The sequence below is a fragment of the Sphaerodactylus townsendi genome, linkage group LG16, assembly GCF_021028975.2.
Source record: "Sphaerodactylus townsendi isolate TG3544 linkage group LG16, MPM_Stown_v2.3, whole genome shotgun sequence".
NCBI lineage: Eukaryota > Metazoa > Chordata > Lepidosauria > Squamata > Sphaerodactylidae > Sphaerodactylus > Sphaerodactylus townsendi.
In genome coordinates, this window is record NC_059440.1 from 9,547,335 (window position 1) to 9,571,039 (window position 23,705).

General features: G+C 52.2%; 2 protein-coding genes across 5 annotated transcripts in view; both read left to right on the forward strand.

Annotated features, from left to right (window-relative positions):
- The window catches only part of SSH2 (slingshot protein phosphatase 2), a 143,164-nt gene extending 133,993 nt beyond the window's left edge, over window positions 1–9,171 (forward strand). For all 3 annotated transcript variants that reach the window (XM_048518818.1, XM_048518816.1, XM_048518817.1), the window contains 2 exons: window positions 64–919; window positions 1,616–9,171. In XM_048518818.1, coding sequence (XP_048374775.1) covers window positions 64–919; window positions 1,616–3,586 — 2,827 coding nt within the window. In that variant the 3' untranslated portion in view covers window positions 3,587–9,171. The remainder of the gene's footprint in view (window positions 1–63; window positions 920–1,615) is intronic.
- Window positions 9,172–12,972: 3,801 nt separating this feature from the next.
- The window catches only part of CORO6 (coronin 6), a 34,445-nt gene continuing 23,712 nt past the window's right edge, over window positions 12,973–23,705 (forward strand). Inside the window, exons 1-3 of one of the 2 annotated variants that reach the window (XM_048519296.1) lie at window positions 12,973–13,221; window positions 17,855–18,089; window positions 22,566–22,688. In XM_048519296.1, coding sequence (XP_048375253.1) covers window positions 17,961–18,089; window positions 22,566–22,688 — 252 coding nt within the window. In that variant the 5' untranslated portion in view covers window positions 12,973–13,221; window positions 17,855–17,960. The remainder of the gene's footprint in view (window positions 13,222–17,854; window positions 18,090–22,565; window positions 22,689–23,705) is intronic. The other variant, XM_048519297.1, reaches the window with a different exon arrangement.

The following is a 23,705-nucleotide window of genomic DNA, read 5'->3' on the forward strand; positions in this document are numbered from 1 at the left end:
GGGAATAGTGGTGGTCCAAACTATGCTGACCCTATCTGTCTGTCTGTTCTTCCCTTCCCACAGCAAGCAGCGCCATAACAAACTGTGGCGGTCACACTCCGACAGCGACCTCTCTGACCATCACGAGCCCATCGGCAAGTCCGGCATGGAAGTCAGTAAAAAGGAGATCACCACATCCGCAGACCAGATCTCGGAGAACAAGATCCCCAACAGCCTCCACCCATCAGCACCTCCAGGAGCGCCCGCTAGTCCTCCCGTGGAATGCCGGTGCCACCCAAGTGCCAACGCCATGGACTTCTGCAGGAAGGAGAGGGTGATCCAACTGGAAATCACCTCCCGAGACTTCGGCACCGAGGAGATGGAGGGCAGGTTGAACTTGAACACCATCAACGGGTGCCCTTCTGGGTGCTGCCTGGACGATCCGAAGTTTCCTCTGGACAACTGCCCACCTCCAGAGGCTGAGCTGCAGCACGAAGAGGACTTCAAGGTGGCTGCCGAGTTCCCGGACCTGGCAGTGGAGGATTTGGAGAAAGATGCCCTTAAGCCAGGTGACGGAAGCGTCCATCTGGTCCCCATGGAAGAACTGGAGTCTTGCTTGCAAGACCTCTCGAAGTCACCCGGCCGCGACTCCCCGAGCCCGACGTTCCCTTCCCAGCCCGAGAGCACGGATTTCAGCACAGACCGGATCGACTTCTTCAGCGCCTTGGAGAAGTTTGTGGAACTTTCCCAGGAGGGCAGGTCCCGGGCCTTCTCCCACTCGCGGACCGAAGACCAGGGATGCGGGAGGAACGGTCTCCCCAAAGTGTCCCCTCTGGAGTTGTTGCCTCCCGATCCGATGGGGGATGCTCCACGAAACAACTCCACGGGCAATTCCCCACAGGTGTCAGAAGCGTCTTCATCTGAGGAGGAACATCTGAAGGTACTGATGGTGGACCAGATTGTGGGTTTGATGCTGCATAAACCAATGAGAGCCCAGCGAATGCTAGGAAAGCAGAGTGGGGGGTGGGGAGAAGGCCAAGTAATATTTCCCAGGAAGATAGAAAGACTTAAAAGTCCATTGTCAGCTTTATAGGTTTCTGCTACCAAGGAAGGATAATAATGACCCCTGCGCTAGATAGAAAAAGCTGTGGAAGATGGGTAGAAAAAGTGAAAGCAGTCTTGTGTTATAAGAAGAGCCATTTGGATTTATAACCTCCCCCCCTCCGTAAGCCGCTCTGAGCCCTTTCGGGGTAGGGTGGGATATAAATATTTTTTTAAAAATAAAAGAGCAGCAGTGACGTAGTGGTTAAGAGCAGGAGCACTCTAATCTGGAGAACCAGGTTTGATTCCCCGCTCTGCCACTTGAGCTATGAAGGCTTATCTGGGGAACTAAATTAGCCTGTGCACGCCAACACTGGGTGATTTTGGGCTAGTCACAGTTCTTCGGAGCTCCCTCAGCCCCACCCACCTCACAGGGTGTTTGTTGGGGGGGAGGAAAGGAAATTGTAAGCCCCTTTGAGTCTCCTTACAAGAGAGAAAAGGGGAGAGGTATAAATCCAAACTCTTCTTCTTCTCTTCTACTGTGATCCCTTCTTAACGGGCATGCCCTTGTTTCCTTCTGTTTTCTCTCCACAAGCTCTCTGAACTCGACCGTTCCAACGGTCTCACCCGATCTCACTCGGAAAACGCCATCTCGGTAAAAGAAATCGTCACGGAAATCGAATCGATCCACCAGGGCGTGGGGCAGGGAGCGGCGAAAACGGACAGCTTGAACAATCAGGTCCCAGCCTCCAAGAGAAACACGGTCCACGAGCTGCCGGCAGAATCGGGCTGGGGCTGGGACAATAAGTCTGGGAAAGCAGAGCAGAGGGAAAGCGGCGGCTCGCTGCAGAAGGAAGCGTCCGGAGAGCCTTTGAAACCGGATCAAGACAGTACTTCAGTCCTACAGTCGCCTGGTGCTAAGCTGGAGTTTGAAGAGAGTGACAACTCGCCAGAAGACTCGCTGGACGCTCGTCTGAATCCTGGGCCCAAGTGGTGCTCGGGCTCTGTACGGCGCGCTACCCTGGAGTTCGAGGAGCGCCTCAGACAGGAGCAGGAGCTACTCCCTGTTGCCCCCTTACCCACCCGCAAGAACTCCAAGAACGAATCAGCAGTGGCTGAGGTTCCCTTGAAGGGCAAGGATGAAGAACCATCTCATGAGCCGGCCCAGATCTCCGGGGACAGGGAAGCCACGGGAGCTGGGAATGCTGGGACCGAGACCGATTCTGAGCAGCTCCCTGCTCCGCCCGCCTCCCCCCCTCAGGATGACCAGTTGCCCTGCCCTCACGCAGAGGTGCTGAGATTGGTCAAAGAGCACAGGACGGTGATTTCGGTGGAAGATCACGAAAAGATCCCTGCTCCTTGCCTTCTCCCAAAGAGAATAGAGATTATCGAGTACACCCACGTGGACAGGTTGCCCAGCCTCTCTGGGACGGATTTCCCAGCGGCGGAGTGGAGTCCTGAACTGGAGGTGCTGGAGAAAGGCCTGGCGGTGGATGAGAATTGCAACGCACCTTTATGCTCCGAGAATTCTCTTGAACCGGCGGGGGCGTGTCCGTTGGAGAGGCCTTCAACACTGGAGCACAGAGACTTGGAGAAAGCGGTCTTCTCCTTGGGGACTCCTGAGGAGGAGGGGGCTGGGGCACTGATGGACGCAGAAGCCTCTCCGTTAGCAGTGCCCGTGGACCGCCTTGCTCACCAGCACTTCATTTGCTTAGCGGGGGTCACAGAGGACAGCACAAGCTCGGATCCCGAGCCGGCCCCTTTGCGGGGCTACGCCGGAAATGGACAGTTTGCCTTTGAGGAGAGGGGAGGGGCCCCGCGCAGAAGGAGTGAAGGGGCCTTGCTGCAGTGGAGCCCAGGCGACTCAAACGTGCCCCGCAAGTTAGACCCACGTGCCGGAGAAGCTACAGAAACTACGGCCTCGGCTTCTTTGTGCTGCGGCCTCCCCCACAGCTCCAGCAGCGATAGCATCCAAGACTTGAGTGGCAGCTCCGGCTCAGTGAAACAGCGCGCGAAGGAAATGGAGGCCCGGATCCGGCAAGCGGGCCTCACCCCGCCTTCCCACATGAAACGATCAGCGTCCTTAGCCAAGCTGGGCTGCCTGGATCTACTGAAGGACGACTTGTCCTGCAGACACACTCTCTCCTCCAACCCCGGCCCATCGTCCCTAGACCCTCTTCCTGCCTTCTGTGGCCAGAGAGGGCCCCCGGTTGCCACAGAACACAGTACGCCGGCCCCCCCGGACGTGATGCTTTTGCCACCTGTCCTCCAGGTTCCCCAGCTGACGGTGCATTTTGTGGAACCGCTCAAGATGACGGAAAGCATCGCCCTCAGCAAGCCAGTGGAGAGGCCTCCGGCGCAGTATGCCAAAGAGTTCAGTACGACTCGGCCACTCTCAGAAGTGAAATTGACTAGTGCCCAAGAATCAGGGTTGCCTGGTTTGCCAATGCCCCCGAGGCTGGGCGGGGCGCCCAGGTACCAACACGGTAGAACTCGACTGCCAAGGAGACTCAAAAAAGCAAATGACAGGAAACGTACAACCAATCCCCTGTATAATACCATGTGATCTTCAGTCGCCCCCCCCAACCGCCCCCTCCCCTTAAAAATACAAACAAACCCTTGACTTTTTTTTTGCAATGCCCTTATTGTGTTCTTCAGATGGGACAGATGTAATATATATTGAAACATGCACTTTATTGGTTAATTTTATATATGTTTGTCATTTTTACTGTTCCTGTTGCATGTAGGTTTCAAGGCGGCTGGTTTCTGGGTTCCCTCCCTGCCCCCCCAGTATGAGTGACTGCAAAGTTGTGGTTTTATTATTTTCGTATAAGAATATTTTAACTAATAAACCTCAACATATTTTTTTTGGCTTTGTTTTAACAGAACACCCTCTTTGTAAGAGGCGGGGGGGAAGACTCAGGATTGCTCTTTTCCATCCAACCAAAACGGATTTTTTTAATGCGTTCTTGAGAGCTGAGTGCTTGAGAGGACGAGAGCGGGTGACCGGACCGCATTCACACAATCCAAGGGGCCGGTTCCTGGAATCCTTGTCCGAGCCGGCCCCGTATCCTTGTCCGAGCCGGCCCCGTATCCTTGTCCGAGCCGGCCCCGTATCCTTGTCCGAGCCGGCCTTTTTAGCTCAGCAGCTGGTGTTTAGCAAAATCCGTACCGATGAGGAGGCTCTGTTTGCCGCATGGCCGCTGTGTGCCATCCGCGGAGAAGGTTGCCAGAGAGTACCGGGCCCCTAGAGTGCCTACTGGGAAAGAAAACAGGGTGTGCCAAATTCTACCAAATGCATTTGTTGCAGCCAGGGAGTTCCTGCGTTCCCAGGTCCGCTGTGACAAGGGTGCTTGCAGAGCTGGGCTAAGGCAGGTCAGAATCCCGACTGCTGTATAAGCAGCAGCAAAGCTCTTCCTGTTGCCTCCTGCTTTGGTCCAGGGTTTTGCCTCTATCAAGTGGCAACAAACCAGCACTGACATGAGCAGAGGCGTAAAGAGGGGGGGGAAACGGTGCATGGGGCAAAACCTGCTCCTGCACCCCTCTCCACGCCCCCGCTTGCCTTGCTGGGCCGCCGCCAGCAGAAGGAGAAGCCTGGAAGGGCAGGGCCGAGGGGAGCCCGGCAACAGCCCAGTCAGGTTGCTCCTTTGGCCAGAACAGCCTGTCGGGCCGAGGGGAGGGGTGTGAGGAGCGATTCTCTGCCCACCACGTGACCAACTGGCGTGCGCCTGGGGACATACGTCCCCACATGTCCCCGTGAGCACTCCGCCTCTGGCCGTGATTCAACAGAGGTGCCTAAAAAGCTTAAGATGAAATTTAGGATGTTTGGAGTCAGCGGTGTCTGCTCCCGTCGCTTAAGGTGTTTCAGGCAGGTTGCTTAAGGCGAAATGTCCCTGTTCGTGCCCACCAGCTTCCCTCAATTCCCCTGCAGTTCACACTCGTTGTGTGCGGCCTCAGAATAAAATTGATCAGAGCAATCTCGAAAAGGCCGTGGGCCGTTGACGGGGAAGGGAGAGCAGAACTGGAGAAAGGGCGGTGTTCTCTTAAAACAAATTTTCCTTGTAGGGGTTTTAACCCTTTCATTACTTGAATACTGCTGTGGGCCTTTTCAAGCGTGGCGGCCATATCCCCGGTTCCATTCCTTGACCCTGCAAAGCAAATGTCCTGCTGTCCAGTCTCTCCTGTGGAGCTCCTTCGCCTCCCTGGCCCTTTTTGTTTGTTGGTTGCAAACCAGAGGCTGACTTGGTCCGACGTGTGTCCCCTTGCCCTCCGTGCAGAAAGATTTTGCCTCCCTCCTCCTCAGGAAAAAAAACTATTTATTTGCTCTTCAGCTGTACATAACAGTGTTTCTTTTTTTCCAGCGACTGTTTTTGTTTTGCTGCAGGAAAAAGGAGCAGTTTGGTACATTTCTTCTCAACTGGAAAGCTCAATGCAGCTCTTGTTGGCGACTCTGCACATTAATACTGGAGCGGATATAACTTTTGTCGTCCCCCCCACCCCACAAAAAAAAGAATCCAGGGCCCCCCGTTACCATCTTGTGCCAAAAGCATGCGTGTTCTTTTTTTTATTTGTCGTTTGCGTGAGCTGTCGTTCCAATCGCGGCGTCTTTCCCAGCGCAACAGATGTCTCTAACTCTTAGGGCAGCGTGCTGTCTTTCTGGAGATCAGGGTTTTGAAGCTCCTCGATAAAGCACTTCTATTTGAGCCGTATTTTGTTGTGAACTGGAATCCAAAGAAGCACACTTGAATTCCCATTCGATGATAGCGGAAGACAGCCAGTCTCTTGCCTTGGCGGGTGCGTCGGACTGGGTTTTGGGATGCCCTCTTTCTGATGCGCTGATGAAGCCCATTTGAAAACCTGCTTCCCACTGGATGGAACTGCTGCCTCGCTTTGCCCCGGTTCCATGCGTCTTTCCGTGGCGAGTACTGTCAAGTTGCATCCTTAGTTCAAGGAGAGGTTTTCGGTCCTCCCCTCTTTCAGGTCTACAACAGAGGAGGAGGGAAATGTTTCGCAAACGTGGTCGTGAACATTCTTCAGACCCCAGCAAGGAAGAAAGTCTCTAGCACATAGGTGTCAAACTCGTGGCCCTCCAGATGTTATGGACTTCGGTTCCCATCACCCCTGCCAGCATAACATCTGGAGGGCCACGAGTTTGGCAGGTCTTGTAAACATTCCTTTCCGCCAATCAGATGCTGGAGGATGAATGTGAATGAACTGGTTTTAGAACTGCCCAGGAGTGTGTTCACCTCTCTGCCATCACTCGAGGTCCACTTGTGGCTGCAGGACGCTTTCAACTTTCTGCTGCCTGTCGGACCTTATTCACGATTGCCCCGTGGCTTTGTGCCTGCAGTTATGAATGGCAGCCTCTCCTTCTTCAAGTGCCTCCATCTCTTGCAAATAATTTGTAATCTCTCCACAGCTTCTTGGGGTGGGGGATCCCATGCAAAACACCTCCCCCCTGGCCTTCACGTGGTTTTCCAACCCTCTTACTCTTGAATCAACCCCGCAATGATGTCTACGTCTTGCCCGCTGAGGCCAGATTCAGGCAAACGGCCCGGGGGGGGGGGGGCATTCTGCAGAAAAAACAGTTGTACTTGCAAGGAAATGGGGGGGAAGGGTTGGTATGCTGTCCTTCACCCACCTCTCTTGCCTTCCGGTCGAGTCTGCTGCTGTCTTGATCTATCTAGCACTGTTTTCTCACTAGCATTAACCAAGCCATGGTTACAGTGGACGAGCAGGGTGCCCAAGTTGTTTACCTGGGTGGCCCCTGGGGAGAAATAATTCCTTTCCCATAGAACCAGTTCGGTCGCAAGGCTCAGGCTCTGCTTCTAGGGAGCACAGCTGGTCGGCTTGGAGGCTTGGCTGTTTCTGCCACTTCCAGGTGTGTCGAAACTAGGTTTTGAGCAACAGAGGCGAGACGAGGCACCCTCTGCCGTGTCAATCATGTAGGTCTAAGCTGGCGTTCCCTTTGATTCCCTGCTGATGTGTCCAAAGCCACCACTGTGGTTTCTGGGACCACGGGGGGGGGGGGGGGGGCCATGTCATCCTGCATCCATCGCTAGGGGGAGATCTCGTGGTCTGTGATCCCTTTTCTCTTTGCACTCTGAGCTTTGGGGGGGGGGGCAGAACAGATTTCAGATGCAGCGTTTTGAGGTTGCCCTTCGGCCACCTTTGAACCGAGCACTCTGGAGAGCTGTAGCAAAGGGCTTTTCGGAAAGCCGTTCCTTTAGAAGAGCCGGTCGGCTTTTCCTGTTCCTGCTGTCAGGCCTTAGTCACAATCGTCCCCGGGACTTCATGCCACTAGTCTTGAATTGGACCCCCGCTACGTACACACGTCGTCTGCTGTGAACGCTTCCATACTCCAGCAACCACTGTTTTTGCTCGTCGGCAATTCGGGATCCATGTTCTTTGCCGACTTCCTTTCTGGAAGTAGACCCGATTGCTTCTTCGCTGGGGCTGAAGAGGGCAGTGCTGACCTCTTCCCCCCTCTTAAATTGAACGCTGGGCTTTAGTACTCTTCAGCGATGGGATCAAGAACTCAAATGTGAAGTCTGCCAGAACCTGTGGATGCCCTTGAGGCCGCTACGGGTCGCTTGAGCCTCAAAAATCCCGGTTGAAGAAGGTGCAAGCTTCTGGTGACTTCCAGGTCTTGATGGGCTTCCTGTGGTCTGTATCCTGGTCCTCAAACCCTTGCTATATTTGCTCAAAGCATCATGGGTGCTTTAAAGGACATCTCGCTCCACCTCTGCTGTTCTTTTGCAAAACTCCATTTCCAGAAGGGGATTTTCCAACTCCTGCATCAGAGATGGTCACCTTTTTCTTCTCTCTTCTCTTGTTCCAAGAAGGGTTGGGGTTTTTCCAACTTTTGCATAATAGACCACGGGAAATGCACCAAAATCTCAGTGGCTCTAGCTGCGGCTCTCCAGATGTGCATGGACTACAATTCCCATCAGCCCCTGCCAGCATGGCCGATTGTAGTCCATGAACATTTGGAGAGCCGCAGGTTGCAGACCCCTGCTCTAGCCCCTTCCTCCCATTGTTTTCTGCCTTGTACTAGAAACCTGTGTTGTGCCTTGCACAGAAGTGTGAGTGTCAAAGCGATCCCTGCGGATTGTGCGCGCCCGGACAAAGTGGTTGTCTTTCTCCCTCTCTCACCATCATGTGCTCTGTTGTGTTTAGCGGTTTCCCTCTTTTTACGCGCCCCTCCCCTTAGAAACGGCATGGCTCACCTTTTTTTTTTTTTTTACGGCTCCTCCGCCCGTCTTTCCCCGTGCCAACCAACCTCTGCTGGATGTTAAGTCCTGTTTAGTGCCGCTTGGCATTGGGTTGGTCCTTCCCAGATGCCATCTTTGCCTAGCCAAACGGGGTCCTCAAATCTGTGAACACATCCTTGAACTGGCTCCCGAGCCAGCCTGGAGCATCTCAATAGCGCCAGAGCCCAGTTGAACATGCAGGTGGGGGGAAATAAACTCTGTTTCCCCTTCCCGCAATGCCTCCTGAGATCGCGTCGAATGTCTGAACCTGCCTTAGCTACCTTCGAGTGAAAAGGAAAGCCCGGCTGGCTGTGATTCTCCAGCGCAGATAACGCTGTCTTTTGGGTGGCCTTTGCTTTGGACTCTGGAGCAGGTACCCTGGCGGGACATCCTGGCACAATCCTGTTGGAATCTGGGTACTTGGTGCTGTGGCAGGCCTTGGTGCCTTGTGTATGTGTGTGTGTGAGTGCGTGGGGAGGGGTGTTCCTTCTTCCACAGAGGCATGTCTCTTGCACACTTCTGAATCTTGTGTTGGGGAAGGGCACCATTGCAAACTGACTCAGCCTCTGTCTGTGCGTCTCTCTCTCTCTGTCTGTCTGCACTCAGTTGCTGTTGGGCAATGGGGTCTACTATCATGTCTTTAGCAGAATTTAAGCCCTCCCAAGACAGTTGGGAGAGCTACACATCTCAAAGGGGGGTGGAGAAAACACTTCTCCCCCCATAACCATATCCCTCCCTATGCCCTTTATTTTGCCCCCCCCCCCCCCCCCCAACGATGGCTTGTACCATAGACTTTGACCAACACGACCCTCAGCTGGTTTTAAATGTGAACATTCGCCCTTGAGTGGTGCAGATTCAATGTTCTTGTTACTGGATGAATAAATTTTTATTTTGAGAACCGAGAGTGTCTGTCTTAATCGGCATGGGGCTTGCAGGAGCATGGGCAGGATTCGAGGGAAGGTGTGAAGCTGCGGAGGCTGCTGGAAGTTAGACTGGAGAGGAAATGGGGACATGTGACTCGTAACAAAAATAGCGCCCTTACCTGGATGACTCAGCCAGGTCTTGGAAGTCAGCAGGGCCGGCCCTGTTAGTTCTTGGATAGGAGGCCATCAAGGAAGAGTAGAAGAGTTTGAATTTATATCCCCCCTTTCCTGTAAGGAGACTCAAACGGGCTTACAAACTCCTTCCCCTCCCCCCCCCCCAAAAAACAAACACCCCATGAGGTGGGTGGGGCTGAAAGAGCTACAAAGAACTGTGACTTGCCCAAGGTCGCCCAGCTGGCCTGTGTTGGAGTGCACAAGCTAATCTGGTTCCCCAGAAAAGCCTCCACAGCTCAACTGGCAGAGTGGGGAATCAAACCCAGTTCTCCAGATTAGAGAACCTGCTCTTAAGCACTACACTACGCTGGAAGACCGGAGTTGTTATGCAGAGACAGGCAATAGCCAACCAGTTCTGTATTTCTCTGTGCCGTGAAATTCCCAAAGATTCTCCATAAGTCGCCTGAATTTTCCGCCACCCCCGATAGAAATGGCTTGTAGAAAGGGGGCTGTTTCTCCACCTGAGAGCTTGGACAGCTGCTCCTGTCTTGAGTAGCCAATACTGGCCTTGTATTGTCGAAGGCTTTCACAGCCGGAATCACTAGGATGTTGTGCGTTTTCCGGGTTGCATGGCCGTGTTCCAGTAGTATTTTCTCTTGACGTTTCACCTGCATCTGTGGCGAAAAGTCAGGAGAAAATACTACTGGAACACGGCCATGCAACCCGGAAAACCCACAACATCCTAATACTGACCTTAATTAATCGTCTGCTCCAGCATCAGGTAACTCCCTTACATGTTCTTAATTTAGCTGGGTACTCTGAATATTTTAAATTTAGATTCAGAGCAATAAGCAGTTAACAAGCCGACCTCTTGGGCTACTTGGAGATCCCTTCTACTTACCTGGGGAAACACCGTGATCCACAAAGGTGGTTTTCCCGCTGACGCCTGCGATTTCCCCAAAGGTTAGAGAGCCAGCATGGTGTTAAGAGTGTTAAGAGTGACCGATTCTAACCTAGAGAACCAGGTTTGATTCCCCACTCCTCCGCCTGAGTGGCAGAGGCTTATCTAGTGAACCAGATGTGTTTCCGCACTCCTACATCCCTGCTGGGTGACCTTGGGCTAGTCACAGTTTTCTCAGGACCCTCTAAGCCTCACCTACCACACAAGGGGTCTGTTGTGGGGAGAAGTCGTATATTAAAAACGGAGTTCAACTTTTTAATCAATCTGTTTGTCTCTCCCAAAAGGATAAGTCTCCATTTTCGCCTATTAGTCTTTAAAATCCTCTGAATTGTTAAATCTGTTTGTATCCGATTTTTTTTAACTTTGTTTTTTAACTTTGTTAAAAAAAAATTCACATAAATGGTTTAAAAAGGCCCTTCATGATGATCCCATTTCCAGCACGCATTTAGAACATTTTTATACATCTTTACCAACTTCTCTGGCATCGGATACCAATGTGACACCACTCTATAGAAATTCTCTTTTAAGTAAAAACTGCTGCACTTTCTCTGCCCCTCCCACTACTAAACGAAGACAGCACTATTCCAAATATTGAGGAAATATCCAGCCATAGCAAATCACTGCATCTGTTTTGTTCACATCAAATTGTATGAAACCATAGGGGCAGTGGTGGGATTGAAATAATTTAACAACCAGTTCCGGCGGTGGAATTCAAGTAATTTAACTACTGGTTGTTTACAAGCACCATTTTAACAACCAGTTCTGCCGAAGTAGTGCGAACCGGCTGAATCCCACCACTGCATAGGGGCCAACTCACAAGGAGAGCCAGTTAAAATATTTCACAAGCTCTAGCTTGCCTCTTGAATAGCAAGGGTCCCTCTTCCGTCATTATATAATGTGGCTTGGTTCCCTTATTTTAAATCAATTCTTAAAAGTATTTATACTCCTAAATGGGATGAATTTAAAGTATTTATACCCCTAAATGGGATGAATTTAAAGTATTTATACTCCCAGATGGGCTGGAGGTACCTTGGGTTGCCTTGGCGTTTCTGCTTCAAAAACTAGTACACCTTGCTTCTGTACTGGGTGGAGGTACCACGGCTGTACAACTTAGCTCTATCTATTCTGAGTCTGCCACGTGGTTAAAAAGCAATGATGCTTGAAACCTCATGGGTCAAAGAGACATTTATACGGCGCAATTTTCCTAAAGTAAGCAGATGGGGGAAAAGCTTTCCGTCTTCTATGAGTCATTCCGTTAGTGCACTGAGCATAGTACTACTGTGTGTATTGTTGTTATTTAGATCTTTATTTCACCCTTTCCTGACCAGATGGGAATCATGTTTTTTTGGGGGAGCAATTTCAGTCCTTGCTCTGGTGGGATTCAAATGATTTAACAACTGGTTCCGGTGGTGGGATTCAAATAATTTAACAACTGGTTGTTTACAAGCCCCATTTTAACAACCGGTTCTGCCGAAGTGGTGCGATCCAGCTGAATTCCAACACTGGCTACGCCCCTGTTGCTGTCAACCCCAGCGCGGCTAACGTTTGTCAAAAAACATATTGCTAATATTATAGCAAAACAACCACTCACTTTTATTGTCAAAGGCTTTCACGGTAGGAATCACTGGGGTGTGTGGTTTCTGGGATGTGTGGCTGTGTTCTGGTAGCATTTTCTCCTGATGTTTTGCCTGGATCTGTGACATCTGTGATGCCAGCCACAGATGCAAGTGAAACGTCAGGAGAAAATGCTACCAGAACACGGCTATACAGTCCTGAAACCACTCAACACCCCAACACTTTACTTGCTTATTTAGAGCCCACCTTTCTTGTGAAGAATCACAGCACTTTACCCCATGAAATGCAGTGCAAACGAAGCCGGTGCCAGGCAAACAGACGACGATGCCATGAAACCAGATGGCACTGTGGAGAAGGTGGTACACCAAACAGCTCGGGGTGCCCAGCAATGTGTCTGGAAGACTCTGCCTTGGTCCTTGGAGAGCTCTCTGAGCTGGATAGGGGAAGGCACGCATAGACCCCATGTTTGCCTCCTGGGTCACCCTCGGACAGCTTCCCAGGTGGAGGGGCAGACACCATCTTGCGCATTGAAATGCTCCCTGCCCCTTTGAACAGACCCATACCCCCTGGCAATACACTCCTCCTCAACTATAGTACATGCCCCCGTTTGAAACAGGTGCCTACGGCCTCCCCTGCATACCTAGTGCGTTGCAGTCGTTAGAGCTGGCCCATACTGGCAGGGGCTGATGGGATTTGTAGTCCATGAACATCTGGAGAGCCTCAGGTGGCAGAACCCTGGCAGATGCAAGTTCGAACCCTCTCTGCCGGGGCAGCTTGCCGGGTGACCTTGGTCCAGCCATGCTCCCTTAGCCTAACCTACCTCGCAGGGCTGCTGTGGCGCTCAGATGGTGAAGCAAGAGGTCCTGGAAGCAGAGGTCCCCATTGGGCAAAAAAAGCGGGGCATGGTGACAGAGCAAATAAAAACCAGCTCTGGATGGCGCGCGGGCAGGTGCATTTCCCGCCCTCGCGGTGGCGCTGCTGTGGCTGAGCACGAGCTCCCCGTTGAGGGGCAGTCTATCCGCGGCGCGCAACCGCACGCGGGCGACAGGGGGCGACCGCGCCGGCCCCTGCGGAGCTGCATTGCAGGGGCGCTGCTGCCTCCCCGGGGAGCTCGGCTGCCAGCAGGCGGTGGGGGTGGCCCGGGCGACCGGCCGGCCCCTCGCAGCAGCAGCTGCTGCCCCCTCCCTCTCTCCCTCCTTCCCTCCCTCCTTCCTTGGAAGCGGCGGTGGCGGCGGCAGCTGCTTCTCCCGCCGCAGAGCGGCCCCTGCGCCAGGCGCGGCGTGCCAGCCAGCCCCACGGACGCAGCACCGGGCGCCCGTCCCGTCCCCAGACCCAGTGAAGGGAGCCCCGCGGCCGGCTCGGGGGGGCCCGCCAGGTAAGGCCCGTGGGGAGCCGGGGGTCCCGGGCGGGGCCTCCCCCCCAGTTCCGCGGCTGGCGCTGGGCCGCCCCCCCCCCCCGCCCGGGAGCTGCTGCTGCTGCAGGAGGCCGGCTATATTAGGAAAGTGACCTCGCCTTGCATTGCGGCGCCTCGCCTCGCCTTCTATAGCCGCCTGCTGCCGGGCTCGGCCTCGACTCCGGCCCATTCAGACTTTTGCCCCCCACCCCCGGGGATCAAGGGGGGGCGGGGGAGAGAGAAGCGAAGGGAATCATCTGCCCGCAGCATTGCAGCCGCTGCCTGCCTGGGCGCACAACAAGGGGGTCGCCGGGCACGTGTGCATGGATGGACACGTGTCTCGCGGGCAGGAGGAACGAAATGCCCAGCGGGCCTACGCTGCCCTTCCTGTGCTTCATAGCACTCAAATTTGGCTTTCTCCCATTGCAGGGACGGGCAGAAGTCGCTCTTGGCGCCAGGGCTCTGGCGGAACTCATTGCCACCGGATGGCAGTTTGAAAGGGGGGGGTGAGCGAGATTTTTTCAAGGGTTGTCCCTGTGGAAAATAGCCGATGCCTCCGAATCCCTAACACTGAGGGTGCAAGAAATCATGCCCTGCCTGAGGGCTTCCTGCAGGCCGCTGCTGCTGGAAGCAGGATGCGATCCCTGCGTGACCTTGGAGGGCAAAACAGTGCCATGCGCACAGACTACCATTGTGCACGCTCAGATGTTGCGGCTGCTGTGAATTCTCCAGGTGTCCTGAGAGGTTAGCCTCGGGGGGCTCAGGAGTACCTGTACAGAGCTCCCAAGTTTTCCTCACTTGTTAAGAGGGCAGGATATGACATAACTGATTTGGTCACGGATTCGGAGGCATGGGGGGGGGGGGGTTTGCCTCAGCTGGCTCACAGGCCTGATAAGCCTCCTCAAGGGACTGGATCTGGGGTTCATGTTTGACACCCCCTGGATTAGGAGGCTGGCGAATCCTCTTTGCAAAGAGCAATAAAACAAAGTTCCAGCGGGCATCTATTTGTTTCGGTGAGTCAGAGCGCCGAGACGAGGTCAGCCGTGGCTCGCCAAACCTTCTGCTTGTTAGTCTTTTGCAGTGGTGGCGAACCTATGGCACGGGTGCCAGAGGTGGCACTCAGAGCCCTCTCGGTGGGCACACGTGCACAGTTTGTCATGTGGGGGGAAATCCCCCCCCACATCTAGGCTGGCCTGGGCCACTGGACTTGATGTGCGTGCACCACAGCGAGAGGGAGGCTGGCGGGGCTGGTGCCTGTGCTCCAGGTGGCTGCTGCCAGGGGGAGGGGCAGAGGCGGCAAAGATGCTAGAGAGGCGCAGAGCGGCGCATGTGGGACTTGCTAGAGGCTGCAGCAGGCTGGTCCCTGCTCAAGGGGGTTATTCAGGTTAAATTGCCGCGTTGGCACGTTGTGATAAATAAGTGGGTTTTGGGTTGCAATTTGGGCACTCGGTCTCGAAAAGGTTCGCCATCACTGGTCTTTTGGGTGCCCCGGTAGCTCCCCTCTGGAAAGACTGGCAAAGAAAAAGGCCCTTCGGAAGATCCAGAAGTCGAATTCCAGGGCCACCTTGAGTTCGATCCTCACCCTTGTGGCGCGCTTTCCAGAGATAACGCCCACGACGCTCCAGAAATGTTTCTGCCCAAACTCCTTGCAAAGCAGGTTCCTGTGCTATGTGCAAAATGATGTCTTTGGGCTATTGTCATGCAAAGAGGTCATCGTCCCCCTTTCCAGCCGGTTTGCCAGCAGCAGTGGGGGACGGTTGGGGTCCTTTCCCCCCACAAGAGCTTGGCGCCTCTTGGCCTTGTGCTCTGCCTTGGCTGGAGTCTGTCATTGTTCATAATGAGCCTCGTTCATGTTATGCGGTTCCGGTACACGGTGCTTGGCGACCGGCCACAAACCCAGCATTCCAGTCCCACTCCGAGGAACTAGATGACATGACTGAAAGTTTGTCAACTGAACGAAGGACGGGAGGGAGGGGAGCCCCTTTCTTTGACCCCCCCACCCCCGGCTGCCCAAAGCAGAGGGAGCTATGTGAAATCAATATTGGCTCTATTTTGCAGAGTGGATTCAGGTCACAGAGTGTTTGACACTGGCATCGGGACAATCTGGGAAGAAAAAGGCACACTTGTCGTATGTGTTGACCTGAATAGCCCAGAGTAGCCTGATCTCTCCAGATCTTAAAAGCTATGCAGGATTGGTCCAAGTTAGTATTTAGATAGGAGACCCCCCCCCCTCCAAGGAAGTCAAAGGTTGCTATGCAGAGGCAGGCAATGGCAAACCACCTCTGAATGTCTCTTGCCTTGAAAACCCTTTGGGCCATCATAAGAACATAAGAACAAGCCTGCTGGATCAGACCAGAGTCCATCTTGTCCAGCACTCTTATTTATTTATTTATTTATTTATTTATTTATTTATTTATTTATTTATTTATTTATTTATTTATTTCAATTTTTAAACCGCCCTATCCCCGAGGGGCTCTGGGCGGTGTACAACAAAAATGATACAAATAAGTTAAGGGCAAACCATACAATAAAATAACAGCAGCCCATAAAACTCCAACATTAAAACATACCGACTTTCATTAACACAGCGGCAATTTTCATAATAAAGGCACCCGGAAAATCCTTTCCTTTAAAACCCTCCCCTAGGGAGCAGTCGGACTCCTCCATAGGAGGATAATCTTGATGGAATCGAACAGGGGCTTCATACTTCTCAGCTGGAGCTGGTTGCTCCAAAGGCCCGGCGGAACAACTCGGTCTTACAGGCCCTGCGGAACTCACCGAGATCCCGCAGGGCCCAGACAGCTGGAGGGAGAGTGTTCCACCAGGCCGGGGCCAGGGCCATAAAGGCCCTGGCCTGCGTGGAGGCCAGCCTTCGCGTGGAGGCCTACTCACAGTGACCCACCAGGTGCCTTTGGGAGCTCACATGCAGGATGTGAAAGCAATGGCCTTCCGCTGCTGCTGCTGCTCCCGATCACCTGGTCTGCTAAGGCATTAGCAACCTCAGATCAAGGAGAATCAAGATTGGTAGCCCTAGATTGACTTCTCCTCCATAAATCTGTCCAAGCACCTTTTAAAGCTATCCAGGTTAGTGATCATCACCACCTCCTGTGGCAGCATATTCCAAACACCAATCGCGTGTTGCGTGAAGAAGTGTTTCCTTTTATTAGTCCTAATTCCACCCCCCCCCCCGCATTTTCAAGGTATGCCTTGAAAGGTTCTAGTATTGTGAGAGAGAAAATTTTCTCTCTGTCAGCATTTTCTACCCCATGCATAATTTTATAGACTTCAATCATATCCCCCCTCAGATGTCTCCTCTCCAAACCAAAGAGTCCCAAACGCTGCAGCCTCTCCTCATAAGGAAGGTGCTCCAGTCCCTCAATCATCCTCGTTGCCCTTCTCTGCCCTTTTTCTATCTCTTCGATATCCTTTTTGAGATGCGGCGACCAGAACTGAACACAGGACTCCAAGTGCGGTCGCACCACGGCTTTATATAAGGGCATGACAATCTTTGTTAGCTGCACTTGGAGGTGGGGGAAGAAAGTGCCATCAAGTGACAGCTACCTTATGCCGACCTTGCAGAGTTTTCAAGGCAAGAGATGTTTGGAGGTGGTTTGCCATTGCCTGCCTCCCTGCAGGCTGAGTGAGTTCTGAGAAAACTGTGATTGGACCAATGTCACCCAGCAGGCTTCTTGTGGAGGGGCGGGGAAATCAAACCCAGCTCTCCAGATTAGAGTCTGCTGCTCTTAACCACTATGCTATGCTGGCTCTCAAAAAAAAATGTTTTTGCCATCAAGTCATTTGTGGGGTTTTCAAGGCAAAAGATGCTCAGAGGTGGTTTGCAATCGCTTGCCATTGCCTGCCTCTCTGTCACAACCTTGGTATCTCCCTTCCAAATACTTGCCCTGCTTAGCTTCTGAGATCAGACGAGATCAGTCCAACCTGGGCTATCCAGGCCAGAGTTTGTTAGCAATGCATACACGTTTCTGCATATGTGTGTTTAACAGGGGTGGCCATGTCAGGACAGATGTCTGATCTACAAAATCTAAATGACAGGTGTCACATGACCACCTCTGTATGACAGCCTCTTTCTGGAGCTAATTGGAAAGGTATTCTGATTGGTTGATGAAATGCATATAATGCAGCAGTGTGCTATGTACTGTGAGACTCTTGTCTTCCTGCCGTCTGGCGAAGCACTTTGTCAGAGAGAGCAACATTGCTGTGAACCTAATAAAGAAGGACCGCTTCTGGGAAGCTAATATAGCTGTGTGCGTCTCAGTTCCTGCTGTGTGTTCCAGTGTGAGTGTTGCGCATCTCTGTTATCTGGGGTGTGAACCCCGCTTCAGTACCACACCCCTTAACAGGCCAACCTATGGTGCTGCAGATGTTCATGGACTACAGTTCCCATCAGATGTTCACGGACTACAATTCCCATCAGCATGCTGGAAGGGGCTGATGGGAATTGTAGTCTGTGAACATCTGGAGGACGATAGGTTGGCCACCTCCAGTTTAAAATTATAAGTTACATTACGCCATTTGTAGGCATTCTGGGAAGGTAGCTTGTGTGGGCCCCGTCCGCTAATAATCTCTTTTTTTCCTGTGCTCCTCCTCCCAGCCCCCCCCCTAAGCAGTAAATCCCTGAAAGCCATGAGCCGCGAGAGAGTGGTGCACCAGGAGTTAGCCTTCCCGTGCATGTCTTTGGACAGCCGGTCAAGGCGGACCAGATGTATGAAGACATCCGGGTGTCCAAAGTGACATGGGACAGTTCCTTCTGTGCCGTCAACCCCAAATTCCTGGCCATCATTGTGGAGTCCGGAGGCGGGGGGGCCTTTATGGTTCTTCCTTTAATCAAGGTAGGAGGGTCCTGGATAGACCATTTCTGTTTTTGTTGCTGGGTGCAAGACAACGCTTCAAGGGGTGGGGTGGCGATTGTATGCTTATCAAGCAGCATTTCGGATAATTCTTACATTTCTCGGATATTTTGTCCCCCATCGGCATTGGATACAAATTGCCTCCCCATGGAGCCCTCAAGTCTCCTAATGAGGTCAACTGAGATTTTGGCTGAGGATTTCTAACACACAAGCTGTGGCCGCTCTGCGGGAACATCACTTCCAAATAGAGCACTGATTCAGGCCATGAGTTCCTTGTTTAACTGTGTGTAGCAGGACTTCCTCTCTGTGATAACACTCCTGAAGATGCCAGCCACAGATGCAGGCGAAACGTCAGGGACAAGATCCACCAGACCACGGCCACGCAGCCCAAAAAAACCCACCAGAACCAATAAAATTTCTCAGTTGTTCTCAAGGGCAGTTCTATGTAAAGTGCATAACAGTAGTCCAGCCTTAGTGTTACTGTAGCATGGATCCCTGAGGTTAGATTGGCCCTGTCAATATAGGGAGCCCTCTAGGCTAAATGCCTGGAGGGTGGGAAGCAGGAATTGTTCCTTCCAGTTGTGGAGGTAGGCTTGAAAACATCTGGATAGTGCCCAGTGAAATCTGCAAATCCAGGCAGGGTGTCTAAATAGTATTCCCAGCAGTTACATGATGTGGTTTCAGTGTTCTTCATAGTGCTTAACTTTATGTCTGGCAGAACCAGCTCACGTGGTTTTAATGAGGAATGTGTACATGTTCTTTCATCACAGGTGGCAGAGTTTGGCACATCTTTTTCACACGCTTTTGAGTTTAATTATACACATTCAGAGTGTACGCACTGTGAATTCTTCCATGCTCATTCATATATCTTCCAGTCAAGTCCTCTGCATTCTGCTCAGATGCGGGATTTTCTTTCCTGTGCACCAATTATAATTTTTGTTGCATTGATGTTCCTTGAAGTTACTGTAATTTGTGGAATGGCTTTGAGCCTCAAGTTAACTGAGATGCTTTTGGATTGATTGCCTTAGCTTTTCGTCATGTTTGGGATCCCTTCCACTTTAAAACCAGCTGGTTACTGTTACTTAACCCACAAGTGTTCGCCAAGACGACCCATACACGCATTGTAGAACTCGAGTGCCTGCTGGTATAAAGCACGGCTGAGTTGCAGCTGACTTACGGCAGCCCCATAAGGATTCCATGTCAAGAGAGGAACATAAGTGATTTGCCGTTGCCTGCCTCTGTGTGGCAACCCTGGATTTCACTGGTGGTCCCCCATCCAAGGGCTAACTAGGGCCAACCCTGTGAAGGAGGAGGAGGAGGAGGAGGAGGAGGAGGAGGAAAAAAAAAAGAAAAAAAAAAGAAGAAGAAGAAGAAGAAGAAGAAGAAGAAGAAGAAGAAGAAGAAGAAGAAGAAGAAGAAGAAGAAGAAGAAGAAGAAGAAGAAGAAGAAGAAGAAGAATTTGGATTTATATCCCCCCTTTCTCCTGTAAGGAGACTCTCAAAGCGGCTTACAAACTCCTTTCCTTCCCTCCCCACAAGACAAACACCCTGTGAGGTGGGTGGGGCTGAGAGAGCTCAGAAGAACTGTGACTCAGCCCAAGGTCACCTAACTGGCTTGGTGTTGGGAGTGCACAAACTAATCTGGTTCCCAAGATAAGCCTACACAGCTCAAGTGGCAGAGCGGGGAATCAAACCCGGTTCTCCAGATTAGAGTGCACCTGCTCTTTAACCACCACACAATGCTGGCTCTCCAGCTTCTGAGATTTGATGCAATTTGACTAGTCTGGACCATCCAGGTCAAGTCAGAACTCCACTAGTTGCGTCTTTCTAATATGACATTTAGCCATTATTATTATTATCATTATTATTATTTTCTGAGTATCACCCCAGGTTCCTAAATCCTATCCTATTCCTTTCTCCTTCACGGTGCCCAGCAGCCCCCAGATGCTCCACCACCGTCCCTCAAAAGGTCCCGCCAGTGTCCGAATCCTTGCCAGGCTGCCCCACTGGAGAGAGACAGGCTGGAGCCGTTGGCTGGGCGGAAACAAACAGGGCTCACAATACTGAGTGACTCACCTCGGGAACAATTGCAAGGATGGCAGGAAGTTGGGAGAAGGGTCACTTTTTCCATGTCTCACGTTTCCAGCAGGGCTGTTTACTGAGTACGGCACATTCATCGCCTGAGAATGGGAGCTGGAGATGACCCCCCCCCCCCTCCACTCAAGGTCACAGCCCCGGCTGGAACCCAGGCATCCTGGCGTCCGCACAAAGCAGGACCCTGCGTGGCCACTGGGAAAGCCAGCGAGGTGCAGCCAAAGCTTGAAGTCTCTTCAAGTGTTCTCCAGGAACTGAAGGCTTGGTTCACACTCTCAGGAGAGTGTAATGGGAGTGCCCCGAGGGGCTAGAATGGAGGGTATTACTTAAAACTGCATGTGGAGGATCACAACCTTGGAGCGTGGTGGAGTCTCCTTCTTTGGACGTTTTTAAAGAGAGGCCGGGTGGCCATCTGTCAGGTGTGCTTTGATCGTGTGTTCCTGCATTGCAGGGGGTTGGACTGGATGCCCTTGGGGTCTCTGCCAACTCTATGATTCTGTGAGTTGGAACGCTACCCTGGAATGCGTGTGTGTTTGTCATGTGCTGCCAAGCAGTTCCATGCTGGGGCCAAACTGCACCCGAGCATGACTGCCTCCCCGTAGCCCCCCCAGCTCCCTCGGCCCCTCGGCCTCCCCACTTACAGGAGCCAGCAGGGAGGGCAAGGCTGGGGCTGGGGCTTGGGCTGGCGTCGCAGTGGCAGGCCGGCTCCTGGGCTGCATGCCATCAAGCCCTCCCCCCCCACCTCCCTGCAGGTTGGCTCCTGCTGTCCCCAGGGCCTGGGGATGGCAGGAGTCGGCCTGCAGCGGGTGGGGGGCGATTCGGCGCCGCGCACCCAGGGACACGGGATGCCCCATGTCCCTGTTGGCGGTATGCCACTGCTGTCAAGTCACTTCTGGTTTATTTATTTATTTATTTACTTACTTGTTTACTTATTTACTTATTGATTGATTGATTGGTTGGTTAGGTTTATATACCGCCCTCCCCCGGAGGGCTCAGGGCGGTGAACAACATATAGAATAGAGAACATTTGTCGAACTAAAATCCGTTAAATATCAATTAATATAGGCTCTAATAAAATAAACCCCACCCCATTAAAATGCAGCATCAACATAAAAGATGGCACCTACTATCAATTCCCTTAAAAACCAGAGGGAAGGGGCGGCAGGATCCACTTGATATTATAAGGACGGAGGGCCCATCAGCGGCTAGTCTCCCCAAAGGCCCGGTGGAACAGCTCAATCTTACAGGCCCTGCGGAACTCATTATGGTGATGCTCTGAACAAATGACTTACAAAACATTCGGTTGTTAACAGTATTGTTCTGGTCTTGCGATCTGACGGCCGTGGCTGCCTTTACTGAGCCATGGCTGAAAGGTAGAATCTCTGTTTTGTATCCTGAAGGTCCCGTGTTCAATCCCTGACAAGTCCAATGAAAGGAATTATGTAGTATGTGATGGAAAACACCCTTTCCTGACATCCTTCCTTGCTGCCTTCAACTTTTCTTAGCTTTATTGTCTTTTCCGGTGACTTTTGTCTTCTCATAATGTGACCAACGTACAACAGCCTCAGTCTGACCATTTTCGCTTATAGGGAGAATTGAGACTTATCTGATGTAGAGCCCATTTATTTGTCTTCTTGGAGGTCCATGATATTCATAAAACTCTTAGATTTATACCCCCTTTCTCTGCTATAAGGAGACTCAAAGGGGCTTACAAACTCCTTTCTCTTCCATTCCCCACAACAGGCACCTTGTAAGGTAGGTGGGGCTGGGAGAGTTCTGAGAGAACTGTAACTGGCACAAGGTCCTCCAGCAGGCTTCACGTGCAGGAACGGGGAAACAAATCCAGTTCACTAGATAAGTCTGCTGCCCATGGGGAGGAGGGGAGAATCAAACCCAGTCTTCCAGATTAGAGTTCCCTTCTCATGAGGAGGAGTGAGGATTAAAACCCGATTGTCCAGATTAGAGTCCACCTGCTCTTAAGCACTACACCACACCGGTGTGCAGTGCACACTGGAGGCCAGCAATGGTAAACCACCTCAGTCTCTTGCCTTAGAAACCACATTGAACCACGATAAATTGCCTTCAACTTGATTCCACTTTTCACCCACAATCTCTTGCAGTAGTCTGGTGTGAATCAGCATATACTTCTTCCAAGATTGGCAATGTTTCCCCCGGGCATATCCTCCTAGCTCCGTGGTGGCGAACCTATGGCACTCCAGATGTTCATGGACTACAATTCCCATCAGCCCCTGCCGGCATGGCCAATTGGGTGGGAACCCTAGGCCTAGCTTGACCTGCTCGAGTGTGGCTCTCCTTACCAGAAGAAGTGTGTGCTTTCAGACTGGGCTTTACTGTGTGCTTTCAGACTGGGCGTCTGGACAAGAACTTTCCCTTGGTGACCGGGCATATGGCCCCCGTGCTGGACATTGATTGGTGCCCCCACAACGACAACGTGATCGCAAGCGCGTCTGAGGACACAACAATCATGGTAGGTTGTGCCACAGAGTGAAAGGCCCGGGGGGCTCAAGTGTGACCAGGACTGCCTTTGGAAACCTTTTTATTTTAGAGGGAAGGAGAAACAAATCAGAGGCAAAGTGTGGGTCCCCAAATGAGGGTGCCGGGGCTTTTGGAGAAGAGCCCACGAACAGGATGGGTGGTTTTGCCACAGGCTGGGGGATATGATTAGAGGAAGTTGTCCTGCTCAGGAGTTTGTGTCGTCTCTTTCTACAGTTCTCCAGGGATGCTGTTTATCACCCCCCCCTGCCAACATCATGTTGGCAGGGGGTGATGGGAACTGTAGTCCATAACATCTGGAGGGCCGCGAGTTTGACATCTGTTCTCTGGAGCGTTCATCTTTCAGCCTTTTTATTTATGGACATCTCGAGGGAGAAACCCTCCACCCCACAGACCCCTGTCCGTGGTTTTAAATCTATCTGCCATGCCGTTTGGTGAGTCTGCAGGCTGCAGAGGTGACCGACGAGAAAAGGAGCACGTAACGACGACAGGCTGGCTTTAAAACGAAAATTGTTTCATAGAAATAGCTGCAGGGGATTCAGGCTGGCTACGTTGAGGTTTTGCACTTTCGTCCTTGACTTAGCAAAACAGTTGGCCGTGGACCTCCAAACCCTCCGGAGCCCGGATTCCTGCCTTCTCCCATCAAAGCCCCGGCACCGAGATTCCCCTTTAAATGACTGGAAAAAAGCTTGTGGTCTGTTTATAGCCGGGCTGCCATGCCAGTGTCTATTGGGGGCTGGCGGCTGCTTCTGGAGGGATGATGCAGCATTTTGGGCTAAGAATAGCCCCGTGGAAAGACTCGACACCTAAGAATAGTCAGCTTCAGCCTGCTGCGGGGGGGGGGTGGAGGGAGGGGGGGAGGACGGCCCCCCTGGGTTTTTCCTTCCATATACAGAAGGACACAGGTTGTGGTGATTTAGGGGAGGTGGGAGGAGAAGATACCTATCAGAAGAAGGCGGCAGACTGGTCCCCCACCTACTTGACCCATTTC